Source organism: Oryzias latipes, chromosome 19 (genome assembly GCF_053564925.1).
Source record: "Oryzias latipes strain Hd-rR chromosome 19, Olatipes_Hd-rR_3.1".
Classification (NCBI taxonomy): domain Eukaryota; kingdom Metazoa; phylum Chordata; class Actinopteri; order Beloniformes; family Adrianichthyidae; genus Oryzias; species Oryzias latipes.
Window position 1 is genome coordinate 20,228,457 of NC_136255.1, and position 18,627 is coordinate 20,247,083.

General features: G+C 39.6%; 1 protein-coding gene across 1 annotated transcript; it reads left to right on the forward strand.

Annotated features, from left to right (window-relative positions):
• Positions 1–220: 220 nt before the first annotated feature.
• Positions 221–14,672, forward strand: LOC105358719 (alpha-tectorin-like). The gene is made up of 25 exons (XM_023949218.2): positions 221–564; positions 646–718; positions 811–834; positions 1,515–1,630; positions 1,811–2,089; positions 2,226–2,321; positions 2,833–2,998; positions 3,945–4,345; positions 4,429–5,005; positions 5,095–5,678; positions 6,148–6,700; positions 6,780–7,372; positions 7,560–7,714; positions 8,035–8,435; positions 9,683–9,879; positions 10,287–10,682; positions 10,764–11,047; positions 11,133–11,404; positions 11,472–11,591; positions 12,390–12,574; positions 12,656–12,816; positions 12,994–13,245; positions 13,338–13,497; positions 13,569–13,671; positions 13,754–14,672. Exons 2-25 carry the CDS (start codon positions 673–675, stop codon positions 13,843–13,845), a joined length of 6,213 nt encoding a protein of 2,070 aa, XP_023804986.1. The 5' UTR covers positions 221–564; positions 646–672; the 3' UTR covers positions 13,846–14,672.
• Positions 14,673–18,627: the final 3,955 nt, after the last annotated feature.

Consider the following 18,627-nt stretch of genomic DNA (forward strand, 5'->3'; position numbering starts at 1 on the left):
TACCAATACCAATAGAACAGTTTTTGGTTTGCTATCAAGTAATAAAGCAACTTTGCTGCATAGAATTTCATTTCTAATTTCAGATAAAAAATGAAGTTCAATGCTGACCTTTTCAGTCACAAATATTGAAGAAAATATTTCTTTGAAACAAATGCCTAGACACTTGAATGATTGAAGTGTATTTTAGTCAAAAAATAAAAAGCAGTAAAAGCAATAAAAACAGTTTTGCACAAAAAAAACACTAAAATCAAAAGGTTTCAAGTTGTTTGTAGCTTTTTATTGTTTTTACTTCACTTTTATTATCAGTTAAATAGCGGTACGTCACAGTGAGATGACTGATTGACACACGGAAACAAAAAGAACCTAATCCATCCCTCATCTTACTGGAACTCAAAAGCTTTGGAACTTGGCCAACTTTCAGCCTTTAAATCCTCACTGCTGCTTCTCTAGTTTCATCTGATGCACAGGAGATGCTTGCATGGAAAGGCTTTCTTGTTGAAATCTACTTAGTTTTCTAGTTTTGCAAACTCACATTGTTGCATCCTTCATTTGTTTGCACATGAGGTAAATATCCTTAAAAACATTTTCTCGTGTGTGTTGTTTTCTTTTTTTTTTTACAATTTTTTTTATTTAATTTCACACTAGGTGTGCTGATTCTTAAGCTTTGAGAAAATGGTGGGTAAGGTCTTAGTGCTGCTCCTGCTCATGTCAGGGCTGTGTAAGTATGGAATTTGTACCCTACCTAACTTATGTGTTTACTTTAAATGTGATCTTTTTGGTACGTTACTGACTGACATGTTTTATTTGCAGGTAAAGTGGCTGCCCAAAATGAAGGTAAGATTTGACTTTTACTATATTTTTATAAACTTGTGACTGTAATGTTGCCACAAAAACACAAAATTAAAGCATCCTTGAGTATTATGCTACTTAACTTATGACAAGGAAGATCACTATCAATATTTTTGGTCATCATGGCAAGAGTTTTACCAGATAGATATACCTAAAGCTCAGGGGAAATTCATTTCTATTCCTTTTTCTTTTCTTTTTTTTGGGAAATAATAAGTTTATCATTAAGTTTCTGTGCTTTGGAGAACATCTCAATTTTGCCAAAAATATTTTAAGAACAGCAGCATTTACCATTTATTTATGGAAACTTTATATGAGGAATTTCTTCAACTTCACAAAATAACAAACACAACCTGAACCTAGAGAAAAAAGAAGGAAACAAGAGTTTAAAATTAAGAAGAGCAACATACATTTACTTACTTTAGGATGGGAAAGAGAAAGTGCTTGCTCAATTATTTTATTTCTTATTCTCATATTTTAACTGTAAAAGAGAAACTAAATTAAAATTTTAAAATATAAAAAGGAATTTTTCATAAATAAGAAGTGGTGTTTACAAGTTCCTGGCGAGCGTAGGAGCGGATCATACAAACAAGGAAAGACATGCATTTTTGATAGTTTGATCCTGATTTGATCAGCAGCACTGGCATCTTTCTAATTTTTCTTCCTAGGTCCTCTTTATCCAATCAATGGAACAGCAAGCTCCCAATCAGATGATGGAAGTTCTCCACAGATTGTTCTGCAAAGACCTTTTGTCTACTTCGGTCAAAGATACAACAGCATTTATGTATGTAACATTCTGAATGAATGACACTACCACATATGATTATAAGGGACAGAATAAAAAATAGTTTATAGTTTATATGCATTTTTATTAAGTAAGAGCCTTCTTTGGACATCTCCTTTCCAGTACAGTCTTACTGTATTGTTTATTTATTCAAACATCTTACTGCTTATCTTTTCTCAGGTCAATCACAACGGACACTTGACATTTACTGTCCCATATTCCTCATGGACTCCTCAAGCATTCCCAATGCATGGATCCCTAGACATAATTGCTCCATTCTGGACAGATTTGGACAACAGAGGAAATGGTTTTGTCTACTACAACCAATACACCAACGGCATTGTCCTCCAACAAGCTACACAGGACATTAATAGCTACTTTCCAAGCATAAACTTCAACGCAGAGTGGGTCTTTGTGGCAACATGGTATGAAGTGGCCTACTTTCCAATGACAGGCACAGTAAGTCAGAAGAGTACTTATAAAGCCAATACATAACATGATAATAAAATCAATCCTACTGCTTCAGAAAACACAAAAATATTTTAACACGCACGTATGCACATATATAATGTATATTTATTTGACACATTTTCAGAGAACAACTGTTCAAGCTGTGTTGATCTCTGGTGGCCAGCACTCATTTCTGCTCATGAACTACGGAGTTATCGCTTTAACTACTCGGGCTGTTCAGGTTTGATTCATTACTACATTGACATCTTTTTGGTGTGGCTTAGCATCAATGTTGTATGCATAACCCATGGATCCTCTTAACCCTTTAACACACAAGGTTTTGTCGGCGACATCTAAATACAATCTTTATCTTTCACATACCATAACTCTTTGAACGTTTACTCGATGACAGTGAAACCGCTTATTCTGAGGCACAGAAAAGTTGCTTGTCAAGTTGGCTTTGCGCCAACTTTACGAACATTAAGTGTTGCTTGTCACCCAAAAAGTCGCTGTCTCCAAAACAGAATCCTCTGATTTGAGTAAATTAGCTCAGCACTTCACTTCTAAAAAGTGTTGCATGTTAGTGCGTGACTGTTTTTCTCCATTTCAGAAGCAGCTGGAATTACTTTAATTGCGTTAACAGTTAAGGTAGAAGAGTTAAGGTAGTTGAAAGAATGTTAACACTGGAGCTACACCTCTGGTGTAAAAGGGTAAATATGAAGGGTATCTAACATATATCATCATATTTGCAGGCTGGCTATGACACCACACACTCTGTTCATCATTTGACCATTCCTGGATCTTTTTCAAGTTCTGCAACAGGAGACAACTCTACCTTTAGTATCAGCAGCAATGTCAATGTAACGGGTCGCTGGGCCTTTAACATCAACAGTAGAACAAGAGGCTGCCAGTATAATGGTAAATATATTTGTAAATGTTTTTTTATTTTTTACCATTGATGTTAGAGAACAAATAACGAATAATTGAGTCAAGTGACACAGTAGTTTCTCTTGGACCAAGTGGGACTGTGTGTGGCTATATAGTAGGCTGCCATCCCTTTTCCAGTGTCTCCTTGCTGCTCTCTTTATTGGTGTGTGTCCAACATTAAGCTTTAGCTGTTGGAAGTCCACTGTATGCCCTTTGGACTACTCTAACCATTGAGCTTTGTTATTGAACGAGGCCAGGACTAAATTCTCATCTTACCTCTTCCTCTGCATAAATATCCCCAAATTCCAACAGTGAACTCTAGAGCTGCTTTTCCTATTGCTCAATAAGGTGTGTAGAGCAGCAGCAGGTGATCAGGTGTATTTTCTGGAACCTCTGAAAAATCTGTGATGATTGAGAGAGGCCATGGCAGCTTTGCTGTGATGCTACTTTGCGACTCCCCCTGGTGGCCACTTCCTCAACTACACCCAAACAGAATTCCCCGATGCAGACCAGTCATTCCAAATGTAGGTCAGCTGTTATTCGTGCTCATTTTAGTTTGGCCCAAATTCCACAACAATTTCTTGGTAGGGGCCCAATTCTCCATCCCCTGGGACTATTTCCTGGGTGACAGTTCATCACTGGACACCAAACGAACCATCTACCAAAGGACTGCAGGGGTTGCCACCAATAAAACAAACCTAGTGCAGTCACAGGTTGGCCTCATAAGCCCATTGATGGAATATTTGCTCTAAAGGGTGTCAGTGTTGGCCATAAATTTCTTACCATTTTGCATACAAGTTTTTAATCACCATCAATTCACCAACAGTTTAATTTAATGTAAATGTATGTGATCAAAGTAAATGTTTTACTGCCATGTACAATGCCTGGTCTCTTCAACTGCTCTATGATTACACCTATTCCTTTATTTGTATTCCAGGTGAACCTGTGCAGCTGGGTGACTCATTTTGGAGCGACTCCAGCTGTGCACAGAAGTGCACGTGCACCTCGACAGGCCTGCAGTGCTCTAACCAGCCCTGCTCCTTTTCTCAAGTTTGCATGCCATATTCCTTTCAGTTCTCCTGCCAAACGGTGCAGAGACGCACTTGCACTATCAGTGGCGATCCACATTACTACACCTTTGATGATACAGTGTTTCACTTTCAAGGCACCTGCACCTATGTTCTCTCAGAACAATGTCAGTATGGGCTTCCTTATTACAGAATAGAGGGCAAAAACGAGCACAGAGGCAGCACTCATGTTTCCTGGACACGCCTGGTCAAGGTTTTTGTCTACAATGAAACCATTGAGCTGGTGAAAGGAAACCCAGGAAGGGCAAAGGTCGGTGAGGTTGTTTGTTTCTTGTTTTTTTGTCCTTGTTTTATGAATAGCTATTAAACTGTTTTTTTTTTCTGACCTCACAGGTTAATGGAACCTTTACAGCAACTCCTTTTACCCTCAACCAGGGCCGTGTCCAGGTCTATCAGTCAGGTTTTAGTGTGGTTGTCAGCACTGACTTTGGCTTAACTGTATCTTATGACACATATTCACATGTCGGAATCAGTCTACCCTACACGTACCAGAATGCAACATGTGGTCTATGTGGAAACTTCAACAATCAGCCTGGAGATGACTTCCAAACTCGCAATGGCGAGGTAGTCAGCTCTGATGTAGATTTTGCTAACAGCTGGCGAGCATCTGGTGATGAGGATCCTGGTTGTGAAGCACAGTGTCGGGGTCTGGAATGTGCTGGCTGCAATGCAGCTCAGACTGCATTATACAACAACAATGACCACTGTGGCATCCTTCAGAACAGCTCTGGACCTTTTGCAGCATGCCACCAAACACTTCCCCCACAAAACTTTGTGCAGAGTTGTGTTTATGATCTGTGCATCGGTGGAGGATACCAACCCATTCTGTGCCAATCTTTAGGTGTATATGCAAGTCAGTGTCAACAAAATGGGATCCAGCCTGCAAGCTGGAGAAGACCTGGCTTCTGTGGTATGTTTTCTAGTTGTTAAGCATTTGTTCGAATATACTATTACTAATCAAATGGCTGAAGCATTGTATTTTTACATTTTTTCACCCAGAAATCCCCTGTCCAGCCAATAGCCATTTTGAGTCTCAAGCAACTGGATGTCCATCCACCTGTGTTAATCCTAACTCCACCCAAAACTGCCCCCTTCCTGTTCAGGAGAGCTGTGTCTGTGATACCGGCTACGTCCTCAGTGCTGGACAGTGTGTTCCTTATGCTCAATGTGGCTGCAGCTTTGAGGGTCGCTATTATCAATCAGGACAGACTGTTATACTGGATGAAGACTGTGGGAGGCGCTGTAGCTGCACCGCTGGCTCAATGACATGCAGCCCCCATGGCTGTGGCCCACATGAATCCTGCAGTGTAGATGCTGGAGAAAGAGGATGCAGACCTAATGGTTACGCCACATGTTTGATAAGGGGGCCAGGGTCCTATCAAACCTTTGATGGACTGACATATCAGTATCCTGGAGCATGTAAACTGATTGTCGCCAAAGTAATTGGATCATCTGATCACCCACACTTCAATGTGTCAACAGAAAAAGTGCCACAAGGCCAGGAGAGTTTTTCCAATTATTTAAACATTGAGGCTCAGGGAGCAAAAGTCACTATTGGAATGGACAGCAGCAACAGAGTCTGGGTAAGTGACTATAATATATTTCAACATCCAAAACCTGATTGTAATCATGGTTTAAAATGTGTCGCATGCTGTGAAAAAGATGTCAAAATCAGCTGCCAATTAACAAGCCTGCCAATGGTCTGCTATATTGCTCGGATACTAATGCAAATTGCAGTCGTAGGTGAATGTGTTTTATAATTATGTAATTTGGAACTGAACTGTACAGTAACAAAGCTGTGTAGGCAGTTAACTTTTTTGGCCAAAAATTATGATCATGAAACAATGATTAAATTGGACAAATGTTTTGTAGTATATATCCTATAAACGAAGCAAAGTTTTCAGAACATTTTCTTCATTTGTAATTTTCTTGGGTAAAAACAAGATTTTCTTATTTTGAAATATTTACAGCCATACGGAACCTTGGTTCAAAAAGCAAATATTGTAAATATTCTAATTTTTGAATACCTCAAAGTGTTTTAATGTTTTCTAGGTTGATGGTCAGCTGAGTAGACTGCCCTTCAGTTCTGCATCCAACCAATTCCACATCTTCCATAGCAACACTCACAGCATCATCCTTCGCACATCTTTTGGTTTGACTGTGCAAACCGTCTGGCCTCACTTTGTTCGTGTCACTGCACCTGTTGTCTACACCAGCTCACTTGGTGGACTCTGTGGAAACTACAACAATGAGCCCAATGATGACTTTCAAACACCAGATGGAACCCTGGTCCATAGTGTTCAGGTGTTTGGGGACAGCTGGAGAGAAGGCTCCCTGGCATCTCACTGTGTGGAAAACACAAATCGCAACATAATGACCAATTTCAATTCCAGTGACTACTGTGGCATCCTGAGTTCACCACATGGTCCATTTACACCTTGCTGGCCTGTGGTGAACCCATCACAGCAAGTGGACGTGTGTGTGGACATCCTCCGTAGATCTGAAGATCCTGAATCAACACTGTGTCAGGTTCTACGAGATTATGTCCTAATGTGCCAACAAAAGGGGGTTTCTCTGGGAGAGTGGAGGAATACAACTGGATGTGGTAAGAACAATACCCATAATTTCTGGAGGTAACCTTTAATTGGATTATTTTTAAATCTGTTTTCTTTTCCTGCCTGCAGCGGCAACCTGCCCTTCAAACAGCCATTCAGAAGTCTGTGGGACATCCTGTCCCTCCACCTGCCCCAGTCTCTCCTTCCCCTTCAGCTGTGACACTCCATGTCAGGATGGATGTCAGTGTAATGATGGCTTTGTCCTCAATGGAAACCGGTGTGTGCCACCAACATCCTGTGGATGCTACCATCAAGGGCGCTATTGGCAAAGTGGTCAACAGTTTTGGGATGGAGAAGAGTGTCAGAGTTTGTGCAGCTGTAACGGTGTGACTGGTGTGGTCAGTTGTGTGCCACACTCTTGTGGTCCCGATGAGGCGTGTCGAGTGGTAGATGGCGAGTTTGGTTGCCATCCCAACCCTCGTGGTACCTGCTCTGCCTCTGGAGACCCCCACTACTTGACGTTTGATGGAAAGACCTACGATTTCCAAGGAACATGTCGCTATGTTCTAGCAGAGGTTTGCCATTCATCCAGTGGGCTCCATCAGTTTTCTGTGGAGGCAAAGAATATGCCATGGAATGGGCTGCCCGTGTCCATCACAGCTGAAGTTGCTGTTACTGTGTGGGGCTACAAAGTGTGGATGTTTAGCAATAACAGAGTAGAGGTAAGTATCTGTTTAAACAAAACACTGCTTATAATTTTATATCAGCTAATCGATTTGTAGGACTTATCTTACCCTACACATGTTTCAACTTCAAACAAATGTTGAGTACAATTGTAATCAGAGAAAACAATAATATCATTCAACTGCAATAAAAGAAAAAACACATTTTCTATTTACTTTGATGTAGGTTGATGGAATAACGAGAAACCTACCATTCGTCTTGAATGGGAACATATCTGTATTTGCAAGTGGATATCAAACATTTGTCCGTACAAGTTTTGGTCTAAGCGTCATGTATGATGGATGGAGCACGGTGTCTATCTCTGTACCTCCAGATTACAGGTATTTACTAATTTACTAAGTTTTCTCATGTGTGACATGATTTAGTGACGCAAAGTATGTAGGAATTCCCTTGAAGACTACAAGTGACATTGTTTTTTTTATTCATTAAATCGTCAATTTACACTACACTAACAGTAACATGTGGGGGAAGTGTGCAAGGCCAAAGAGAGCACTGTGGAAACAAAATCAAACTTCAGTTTTAACTCGACCTTTAATATTTGGATCTTATTGCATAAGATCAGTGGTTGCAGCTCTTATACCAATCCCATGTTTTAAGGATGTGAAGGATTGAAATACTCCTATTTTCTCTTTATTATCAGAAGAAACATGTGTGGACTTTGCGGAAATTTCAACGACAATCCAAATGATGACTTCCATAGCCCAGATGGTGCCGCAGTCACCACACCTGATGCTTTTGGGGCAGCCTGGAAAGTTCCAGGCAACTACAGCTGCAGTGATGGCTGTGGCTCCTCCTGTCCACGGTGCACTAACGATCAAGCTGCCAGAGTTCAGTGTGAGGTGATTCAGGCAGCTGACGGCCCCCTCAGCTTCTGTCATGAACACGTGGATCCAGCCCCGTTTTTCAGTGACTGCGTGTTTGACGTTTGCGTGGGTGGAAATGCTCGAAACGATCTTCTGTGCAGGGCCATTGAGACATATGTGAGCGCATGTCAGTCTGCTAATGCCCGGATCTATCCTTGGAGACAAAACACCACCTGCAGTGAGTCACTGACTTGTTTCCTTAGAGTCCCCCATGTCATTTTCTTTTCTAAAAATTTTCCCAGTGGTGTTTTAGTTATGATTATAAAGTTTTTAACCCAAGTCCCAAAACCTAAATATCTTAAAAAGCCTCTGTTTCCAAGGTCTCCTCTACATGGGTGTGGTTATGGATGCTGAGCTGATTAGCCCCGCCCTTGATCCCCCCCCTTTCCACACGTTGCAGTTTGACACAAGGGGGTGGGGAGTGGGGGGCATAAATGACACAGACTGACAGTCTCTATTCTCAAAGGTTTATCTTAAGCAATGAAGAAAACTTTTAAAGTGACTTATTTTTGGTTCCAAATTGACACTTTTTGAAAAATGTGCGGAGTGACAAAACAGATGTGTACCGGGCCCTGCAGTTACACGTGAATTACACACACAAAATACGTTGATAAGCCTATTTTGGCAACATTACTATTCATTCATCTTTCATTCATTCATTCAGGGGATAGGCTCCGGCAACCCCGTGACCCCGAAAGGGAATAAACGGTTAAGAAGATGAATGAATGAATGAAAAACATTACTATTCACACGTAGTTTTCCAAATACAGTACATGCGGCCAGTTCAAAACCTTTCTTGGATGCACGGACCCAAATGAAGGGTTAAGTTTTGGATTACGGGTTAAGCTGGGTTCTCACCAAACACGATTCGAGCGGCAGAGGTGGCCAGTTTCAGTGTTAAGTCAATGTTACAGATGCAATCTGAGGTCCTGCGGCGCTATTTGAGTGACGGGCGCAGCGCAAGGGTCTGGCAGCTAATGGGACTTAAACTTTAAGTTTAGTTTTAAACGTGTCCGGCCAACAACAAAATCCAGCCTTGGACGCACTTAAAATGCATGCATGGAAAGCAGCAATATTCTATTCCTCCGCACCTGACCTGATGTGCACGCTGAACTGGGCAAATCAGGGAACTTGTGCAATGTGCATGTGCAGTTGTGACATAACAAAAACTAATTAATTCAAACCAAGCATCTTTGCGACAGTTTGATTGACACTGATTTAAAAGGAGAAATACTGAAAAATTAAAATGTCGAAGGATATTTTAGTACAGTTGTTTTCTTTCATAAGAAAAATGCCAGAGGTACATGTCAAAAACTAAAAAAAAACCTTGATTTTCATCTGAGGGGGACTTTAAACTATAAATCAAATAACGTTTTTAAAGATGTAAAAGTATATGCTTTTAATTTGGTCGATTTTCCCTTCAAGGCATCAACTGTCCAGCAAACAGCCATTATGAGCTGTGTGGAACAGACTGTGGCCACACCTGTGTCTCCAGCACCAATGCTACCTGTGAGCATGCTTGCTCAGAGGGATGTTTCTGTGATGAGGGATTCGTCAGAAGTGGTACAACCTGTGTTCCTGAGGAGAGCTGTGGGTGTCAATATGGCGGCTTCTACTATAATGTAAGTCACTTGTTAAACCAATTGAATCATTATCTGTTTTTACCATCAAATGGTTTTTCATACAAACTTCTTTTTCTCTTTTGCAAAAAGAGATGTTTCATGCAGTTTTTTAAAAGACCTTTATGAATGTTTCTTTTAATGTTTTTAAATTTTAATGATTGATTTCCATTTTTTCTTTGCTGGAAAAAATCCCATTTGGTGATAAAAAATAACAAATTTAAATATAATGCCGTTGTCACAACTTTAACAACTTTGCAAAATGAAACTATATCCAGTATCTGGTTCCAAATCTCTGACACAAACTGAACTTGTTCTGTAAGGCATGAGAAATAAAAGGTGTTTATTTTGCATTCTTAATCATCCTTTGTAAATGGATGCCAACACCTTTTCTTAAACCTGTTCTGCAGGTTGGAGAGTCTTTCTGGAAAGATGGTTGCTCTGAGCGATGTGAATGTTTGGCCTCTGATGTTGTGCACTGTGCCGCTGCATCCTGCACTCCTGCACAGCAGTGCACCGTCAGGAATGGCCAGCTGGGCTGTTATGATGGGATGTCCACCTGCACTGTCTGGGGAGACCCGCATTACATCACCTTTGATGGTGCCCTGGCTCATTTCCAGGGAACATGCTCTTATATCATTACTGAGACTGGGAGTCATGGCAACAATCACACCCAGTTTGAGGTTGTAGCCACCAACAATCACCGTGGCAACAACCATGTGTCCTTTGTGTCATCAGTGGACATACATTTCTCTAAAGATGCAGAGAGTGTGCGTGTAAGGATTGGACCAAACAGAAGAGTGAAGGTAAACTCAACTCTCAGAACAAACTGCTTTGTTCTTCTGTTCTCACGTCTTCTTTAACTCTGTTGAACTCTCCTCTTCCAGGTAGATGGATCTGATGTGTCTCTTCCCACGACTGTAGGAGGCATAGCTCAAGTGTCAACACAGGGAGGCTTTGTAGTCTTTAATGCAGCTGACCTTATTGTCCAATTTGATGGCCAGAGTACTCTATTGGTCAGAATGAGTCAGCACTATCAGAACAAAGTCAGTGGGATGTGTGGGAACTTCAACGGAGATCCTTCAGATGATAAAGTGAAACCGAGTGGCACACTCGCCCAAAATGACACTGAGTTTGGACACAGCTGGAAGTCACCAAGCAGTCAGCCAGGGTGAGCTTCTGAGCACAAGCATCATACCATCATACAGTGTTTTATTGGTGCTGGATCAGACTATACATCTGTAATTTTTCTCCAGATGTGGATCCACTGATGAAATAAATGAAGATGGACACTGTCGTTTTTCACAAGAATACTCTGAACTCTGCAGCATCATCACCAACACCAGTGGTCCATTCAGCGCCTGTCACCTGCACTCTGACCCACAGCCATTTTTCTCTTCCTGCGTCTATGATCTCTGTCTCTACTCTCCAGCCAATGGCATGCTGTGTTCTGCAGTTTCAGCTTATGAGAAAACTTGCACTGTTTTAGGCTTGAACATCCCAGAATGGCGCCCTGCTTTACACTGTGGTACGGCTCTACTATTATGATGTGTCCTTATACCATATGCAGACAATAACACCTATCATTTTCTCAGCCTTGTCAGATCCCTGTGAACAGCTGAACTGTGCAGAACATGAGTGGTGCGGGAAGAAAAATGGAGAGTACGGCTGCTTCTGCGATGAGCACCATCATAGACCAAACAATGAGAGCTACGGTGAGGTCAATGGCTTGATCAGGAGAGAATTTTTACTGTACTTTAATGCCCAGCACTATTGTTCTATCAATTTCATCTGACAGCAGAAAACCTGATAAAATGTTCAGCTCTTACTGTGAACAGGCCAGCAGGTGGGGTCCCTGATCTAATGCTGAGCAGCTTTTTCTGGTGATTGCACCAAATAATGACAAGAATACTAGAGATGACACATCTCAGAGTTATGGTACTTTATAGCATCAGTATCTACAGAATGCAATCCTGCAGACTGTGCAGAATCAGAATATTTTATTATCATTATGCAGTGCACAACAAAATTGTTTTCAGCAGCTCTTTTTCAGTAAATAATTCCACATAGAAATTTAAAAGTGCAGCCAGAGCATTGTCAACAGAGTAGTGACAGGGGATTTATTAAGATCTAAAAGATCTAGACATCTAAAAGTATGAAAAACAGAAATATACAGTATCAATGAACTCTGCATCCATATGTATCAATGGATTTTTTTATTTATTCTTTGTTTTTGTCTTCTGAGAATTGAACGGCCTCTGTTTTCTTTGGAACGATGACTTCAGAAAACGTTTAAACGCATCTCAGCCAATGAGGCAGGACAGTGGAATGAGTTTTTGTTTTATTGTAGTTGCCCAGGAATGCCACAGGAACAGTGATGTGTAACGCTGTATTAAACTCTTTTTTTGCCCTCAGTGATCTCATGGAATAAATGCTCTCACAGAAATCCCTATATGGCTTTGCAGATTGAAGTGGTAAAACAATTTCTTTTTGTGTCTTTTGGTGTCAAACAGACTCGTCCATCACCTGTGAAAACAGCTCAGGGACCATGTCTGTGTCCCGCTGCCAGCTGTTTGAGGCCGGCTTTCACTCCAGTGCTCTCCATCTTAAAGATAGCTCCTGCAATGGAACTGTTCAGAATGGAAGACTTGTTTTCCACTTTGACAATGAGGGTCATCTTTGTGGAACCGTTCTCAGGGTAAACTTATTGGCTAACCTGTTATCAAAACTGACTAAATGGGATTGCCTTCATTAATTCCCTTTTCATTTTAATGTCCAGAGCAATGGAACCCATTTCATGTATGAGAACACCATTCAGGGGGATGTGGATACTCATGGAAGTATCATAAGCCGTCAGAAGAACGTCCATTTGCTCTTCTGCTGTTCTTACCCTCTGTCCCAGGCCCTGTCTATGGATGTGGGCATAAACCCTCTGGAGAGGTGATTGTACTGTCTGCTTTTTATGTCCATTTAAGAGACTGTTCACCCATCATCAGAACATGCTGAATCCATTTCGGGGTCACAGGGTTGCTGGAGCCATTTGATAGACACTTTTAGATTCTCTAAAACATTTGATGTCATTTGATTTGAAGCTCTCTTTTGCCGTCTCTTTTACAGTGTAGTGAGGAAGAAGCTTCCAGTTGGTGTTGGTGTGTATCACATGAGGATGACCCCCTATCAGGACGCAGCCTTCCGCTTCCCCTTCACCTCTAATACAAACATAGAAATGGTGGTAGATGAAAGGCTTTACATTGAGGTGCGGACTGAAGGTGTGGATCAACAACAGATTTCCACTGTTCTGGACTCATGTTGGGCGACACCAGTCAACATTGCAAACTACCCTGTTCGTTGGGATCTCATTGCTGAAGAGTAAAGAATGACTTTTTTATCTTCACCAACTATCTTAAACATCTCGTCTGTGTATCAGTCTTGTTTACTTTTTCTATCTTTTTTTATTACAGATGTCCCAATCCAGATGATGGTACAGTTGAGCTGGTACAGAATGGCATCTCCACTGTGGCTCGTTTCTCCTTCAAGATGTTCACGTTTACCAACTTCTCATCCATTTTCATTCACTGTAATGTCCACTTGTGTCTGTTGAGACACAACAACTGCACAGCTGTAAGTAAAACCTGTCAAAGAGAGACAGTATGAATTCTGCTGCTGAGAAACTAAACACTTTCTTCCTGCAGCATTGTTATCCTGGTCACCCCACGCGTTTCAGGAGGGACTTGTCCTATCATGACTCTTCAGCCATCTCAGTTGGACCACTTCATCTGAACCCACGTAGCTTAGGTAGAACACCTTGATCACCTTCCTATTGTAGATAAGGAGGAGCTTGACTTAACTTCTTTGTTGTCCTGTTTCCCTTTTACAGGAAGGATCCAGAGCAGCAGTGCTCCAGGACAGATGACATCTGTCTTCACCCTGATAATTGTTTTGCTGACTGTCAAAATTCTGATCCAATGAGTTTAAAGAGAGCTGATGTGTTTACCAGCTCCCTTCTTAAATGTTCATTTAGGTTTTTCATTTGGGTTTGTTTTGCGTTAGCAATCAGGTGGTAGTAATAGCCTTGCATACGGAGGTAGGCTCTTTGTACTACACACTGGGGTCATAATTAACTTACTGTGAATTTGAAGCTACTCATGAATAAACTCAAGCAATGGGCTGATGGGATACCATGGCTTTAGTGGGGTGTAAACTGTTTTGATGTATTGAAAATTTACAATAACTACTGTGTCTGTCAGTCAAAAAGCCTGTCAGTCAAAGAAGTCATCCTATGGTTATCTTAATTATCAAAGTATTTTACTTTAATAAATATAAATTACTTGTCTTTATTTGTAGATTTTCAGTTTAATAAAAATGCATCATAAATAGTATAACAACAGTATTGTTACAATAATATTAGTCCAGATTTTGAACTTGGAAGCTATACTTAATGCTTAAGATACTATTTTTCTATTCTTCTATTAGACTTTTGTTTTCATTGTGGGCTGGAAGAGGATGACACTTGGATTGTTAATCAACCCTTCTTGGGAAGGAATTTGTGCTTTGGGATGTTTTTTTTTTTTAATAAAAATGCTAGACAAAAGTCCAACCTCTGCATTGAAGCCCTGATACATTTGTTCATCCAAACAGACATAATTTGTGAAAAAAAGAATAACCACCTTCTCTGTGTTATTAAAAACGGAAGTGTAATATTTATTATAGCTTCATCTGCAAGAGACTCTTGAAAATGATGTTTTCAAACATGCAAGATTAACAGTTCCCAAAATAAAACATTGTTCAGAGACAAAGTTGTGCATTGGCCTTTTTTTATTGAAATTACATCCATACCTTTACAAGAAAACTCACACCTAGCTTCAACTGAACCCTGCTATAGAGAGCAGAAAAGTTTTTATGCTCTCCAAAACATTTCCATTATATGTTTGACCTTTTCCCATTGTAACTTTTGTGCAGATTTTAATGATACATTGATTCAATTATAAAATGATGGAATATTTATGTTTCTACTGTACTATGTACAGAATGGTGTTGCAGTCTGTCCCACCACACCATGTAGACCACAGGGACATGCAGCAAGGGAAGACAGGTGAGGTCATCATCCCCACCTGCCACCATAAAAAGTAAACTAATGTTAAAAATTAATGTGTTATAAATACAATTTGCCTTATTCTAATACAGTTTATTATTTTTATCTTCAAAATTGCTTTAACTTTTCATTCGTTTACAACACAGGCTGCAATGAGAGGCAGTGCCTCACAGCAGATTGTGAAATTCTGTGCAAACTGGGTTGAATCATTGACCGTATGCGTAAACTGGACTGAGGGAGCTCTCCCCTTCGAGTTCTAAATAGGAAGTACCCAGTGGCACCAAGAAGCCAAAATCCCATAGAATTCTACTGAAGCTTACTGCTATTATGGTACTCAGCCATTATGTTTGTCAGAATAACTATTTTAGTTCTGTCACACTTCCTCAGTCCATTTTCTTTAAACAGTCAATGGGCGGAATGTGTGACTTTGGTTTACTCTGTGTATGCTAATAATCTAATTCTTTATTTACGTTAGTTGCTTGTGTGTTTTGTTCTCTTTTTATTCTGTCATGTTTTGAGTTTGTTTCCTGTTTTATTTCGAAAGGTTTGCTGTTTTGTTGTTGTTTCCAGTTTTACTTTGGTCCCCATCTACCCTTTTTGTTGTCCCCTGTGTCTCGTTTGTCTCTATGTATTTAAGTCCTGTTTTTCCCTTCTTCCTGTGCTGGTCCATAGTCTGATGTTATTTTGATGTTCCCTAGTATTTCAAGTTTGCGTGCCTGCTCTGCAGTGGGGTTTTTGGTTTTTACTTTTTGTTTATTAAAGATGCTGTTATACCTGGAACCTCCTGCCTCCTCGTCTCTGCGCTTGGGTACTTCATCAACCCCCTTTGTGACAAATGTACATTGTACACATTTTTATTACATTTCATTACTTTCCATATCATTTATACTGTTGTTTTTATTTGTCTATCGTCTATTTATGGTTTAGATTGGACACAAAAACACATTGAAAACAGGGGAGGCATAATGTAGCTCTGCCATAGCAGACAGGACACTGGTGAGCTTTTCTTTGTTCTTTGAAGTACACACCTGCAGAAGGTGAAATGACCGACACCTCCTTGTTCTCCTGACTGGATCTCCCTCTGCAGCGAACACCAACGTCTTCACTCTGGGAGCAGTCGGTCCATCCCTGGATCTCGTGATGACATCCAGAGGGGAGGTCTCTGATCCTTTACAGTGGACGTCGTCCAGGAGAATCAGCCTTTGCCAAATAACTCATCTGTGACGACCTCTGCATGACCCCTGGAAGTGCAGAACAACTTCAAGTCTGCTTAGATATTTAGCAGGAATAACTTGGTCATAAGAAAGAAAAGTAATCTTATCAAGGAAGTTTTTCAGGAGCAAAATTATAATCGTTCAATAAAATTTGTCTTATTGGCTAGAATGTTCTTCTTAAAATAAAAATCTTGGAAAGACTTTTTTTCTTACCAAGTTGTCAGATTTTTGTGGCTTTTTTCATTTTTACTTGAATTATTTTTTGACTTTTTATTGCGTGTGGTTAGAAATCAGCATTGGAGGCTCCAGAAAAGTTAGGATGAGGGAAAATGGTTGAAAAAGAACTATTTGTCTTCTGTATATGTTGGCATTACATTTCTTTTTCTTTTAAGAATTCCTATAGGAATAAGAGAACTGGGCTTAGTGACCCCTTCCCTTTGTGTTCCAAACAGGAAGTACTTGCTGGTCACAGCAAGCCAAGACCCCATTGATTTCTATAAAGAAATACCAATGGATTTATGTGGATGAGGGCGATGTTGGCCTCCTCATCCTTATTTTTGATGGTGGCATCAAACCGATCTCCACTCTTCAGCTCCACCTGGAAAACGGTGAGGACACAATGAGACCGTTTTACTAAGACGACGTTGCTGTCTCTCACCTGCACTCTGCAGCTCCCCTGGAAAACGTGGATGCAGGTTATGACATCCCCATCCCCAAGCAGCAGAGACAGAATCTAGGTTTACCCTGCGAGGCAGATCGATTCTCAGAGGAAGAGTGGAATCTAATTCCACTGTTCTGGGGAAAGCAGCAGTTCAAATCACAACTCTTTAGCATCAGTTGACTCATTTTATTACAGAAAGACTAACCAGAGGATTTAATTGTTAGAGACAATTTTTTTATCATTTAACAATTTGGCAGCTGGAGTTTGGATTAGAATTAAACCAAAGTCCCCTTCAAAGTTTTTATCAATAATTATGCAATTTCTTAAAACATTAGACACACAAATCTGTGCAACTTCCAAGCTTTCCAAACATTTTTACCTCATTGTGGCCTCTAATTTTCCCTTTCTTTGTTGTTATTATTTCAACTTTCTTCCTGTGAAGCTCCAGAATTATTTTACAGGAAAAAAAAGGAGAAACTTTCAAAAATATATGAATTAAAATACACCTTTATTTTTATGAGAACTATGCAGTTTTGGAAAAAAGGCAAAAATAATCAAACTACATGTCTTTTTTAAGGTACATGTTGTATTTTTAAGCATTATTTTTAAATATTTATTTGTTAACTTTTAATAAAATCTTTCCAAATTTTGTCTTAAAAAAATATTATTTAAATAAAATTGTAAGCATTAATCAACATATTTAAAGTAATAAATATAAATTAATATATGTTTCTATGTGCACTAAAGTTAACAAACCTGTGCTCATCTCTTGACCTATAAGCTTGTAGGTCACGCCCTCCTGCACAGATTGACAGCCAGAAATTTTCTTCTTTAAATACACCACGCGTTGTAAAATTAGCTACTTATTTTTGGAAAAAAAAAGTCTTTATTTAAATATTGTGAATAAAGGGGTTGTATCTTAACAATAAGCACCGTGAAGGAAGCTGTTTTATTGTAAAATCTCCAATTTAAGTGTTTAATTAAGACTCCTCTAAAATGTCATATCTGACAAACTTTGCTTTTTCTCCGCTACTTTTTTACAAAAAGCTCAAATGAAATTGAAAATGTATGTCAGGGTTTTTCAGAGCAGGTTTTTATTAAAAAACATTGACATAAAGAGAGATTTCCAATTTCTACACATTGAACAACTTTTCTATGTAACAGTTTGTTACTTTAGTGATTTAAAACTAAATAAAATACAGAAGGAAAAAGTCCTTCCTGCTTTATGATGATCTACAGAGATAAAACATGAAGGTGGAAGTAATGTGTTACAGTATATATATTTTTAAAAGGAACAGAATTGATCTGATCAGAAATGTTAATGAAGGAGGAAGAGATCACCCAGAGACTAATTGTGTAATTTCCTGTTCTTGTTGTCCGATTAAAGGATTTGTGAGCGCTGGTCAAGACGACAACATCCCTACAAATAGGATGAAAGGCAAAATTCTATATTTTTTATGAGTAAAAATCATTTGTGCAATAACATTTTGTTGTTAACATTTCTTTTTAATAAAAAAAAACTGTTTTAATTTGAATTAGAAATGGTAAAGCAGGGCATTATAACACACAGATACAGGATAGTGTGACCTTCAGTAAAAAAACTTGTGTTCTTTTTCCAAATTTTGATTCCTGTTGTGCAGTGAAGTAAGAAATGTCTTCCCAATGAGATAAAGGGTCATGTGATGTTTGAATCTCAGATTCAGATCCAACTCATTTAGGCATCTTTTATTGAAATAGGTTAAAAATTTTACCTACGGTTTTTTTTTTTGGTGTCTCCATGTTTA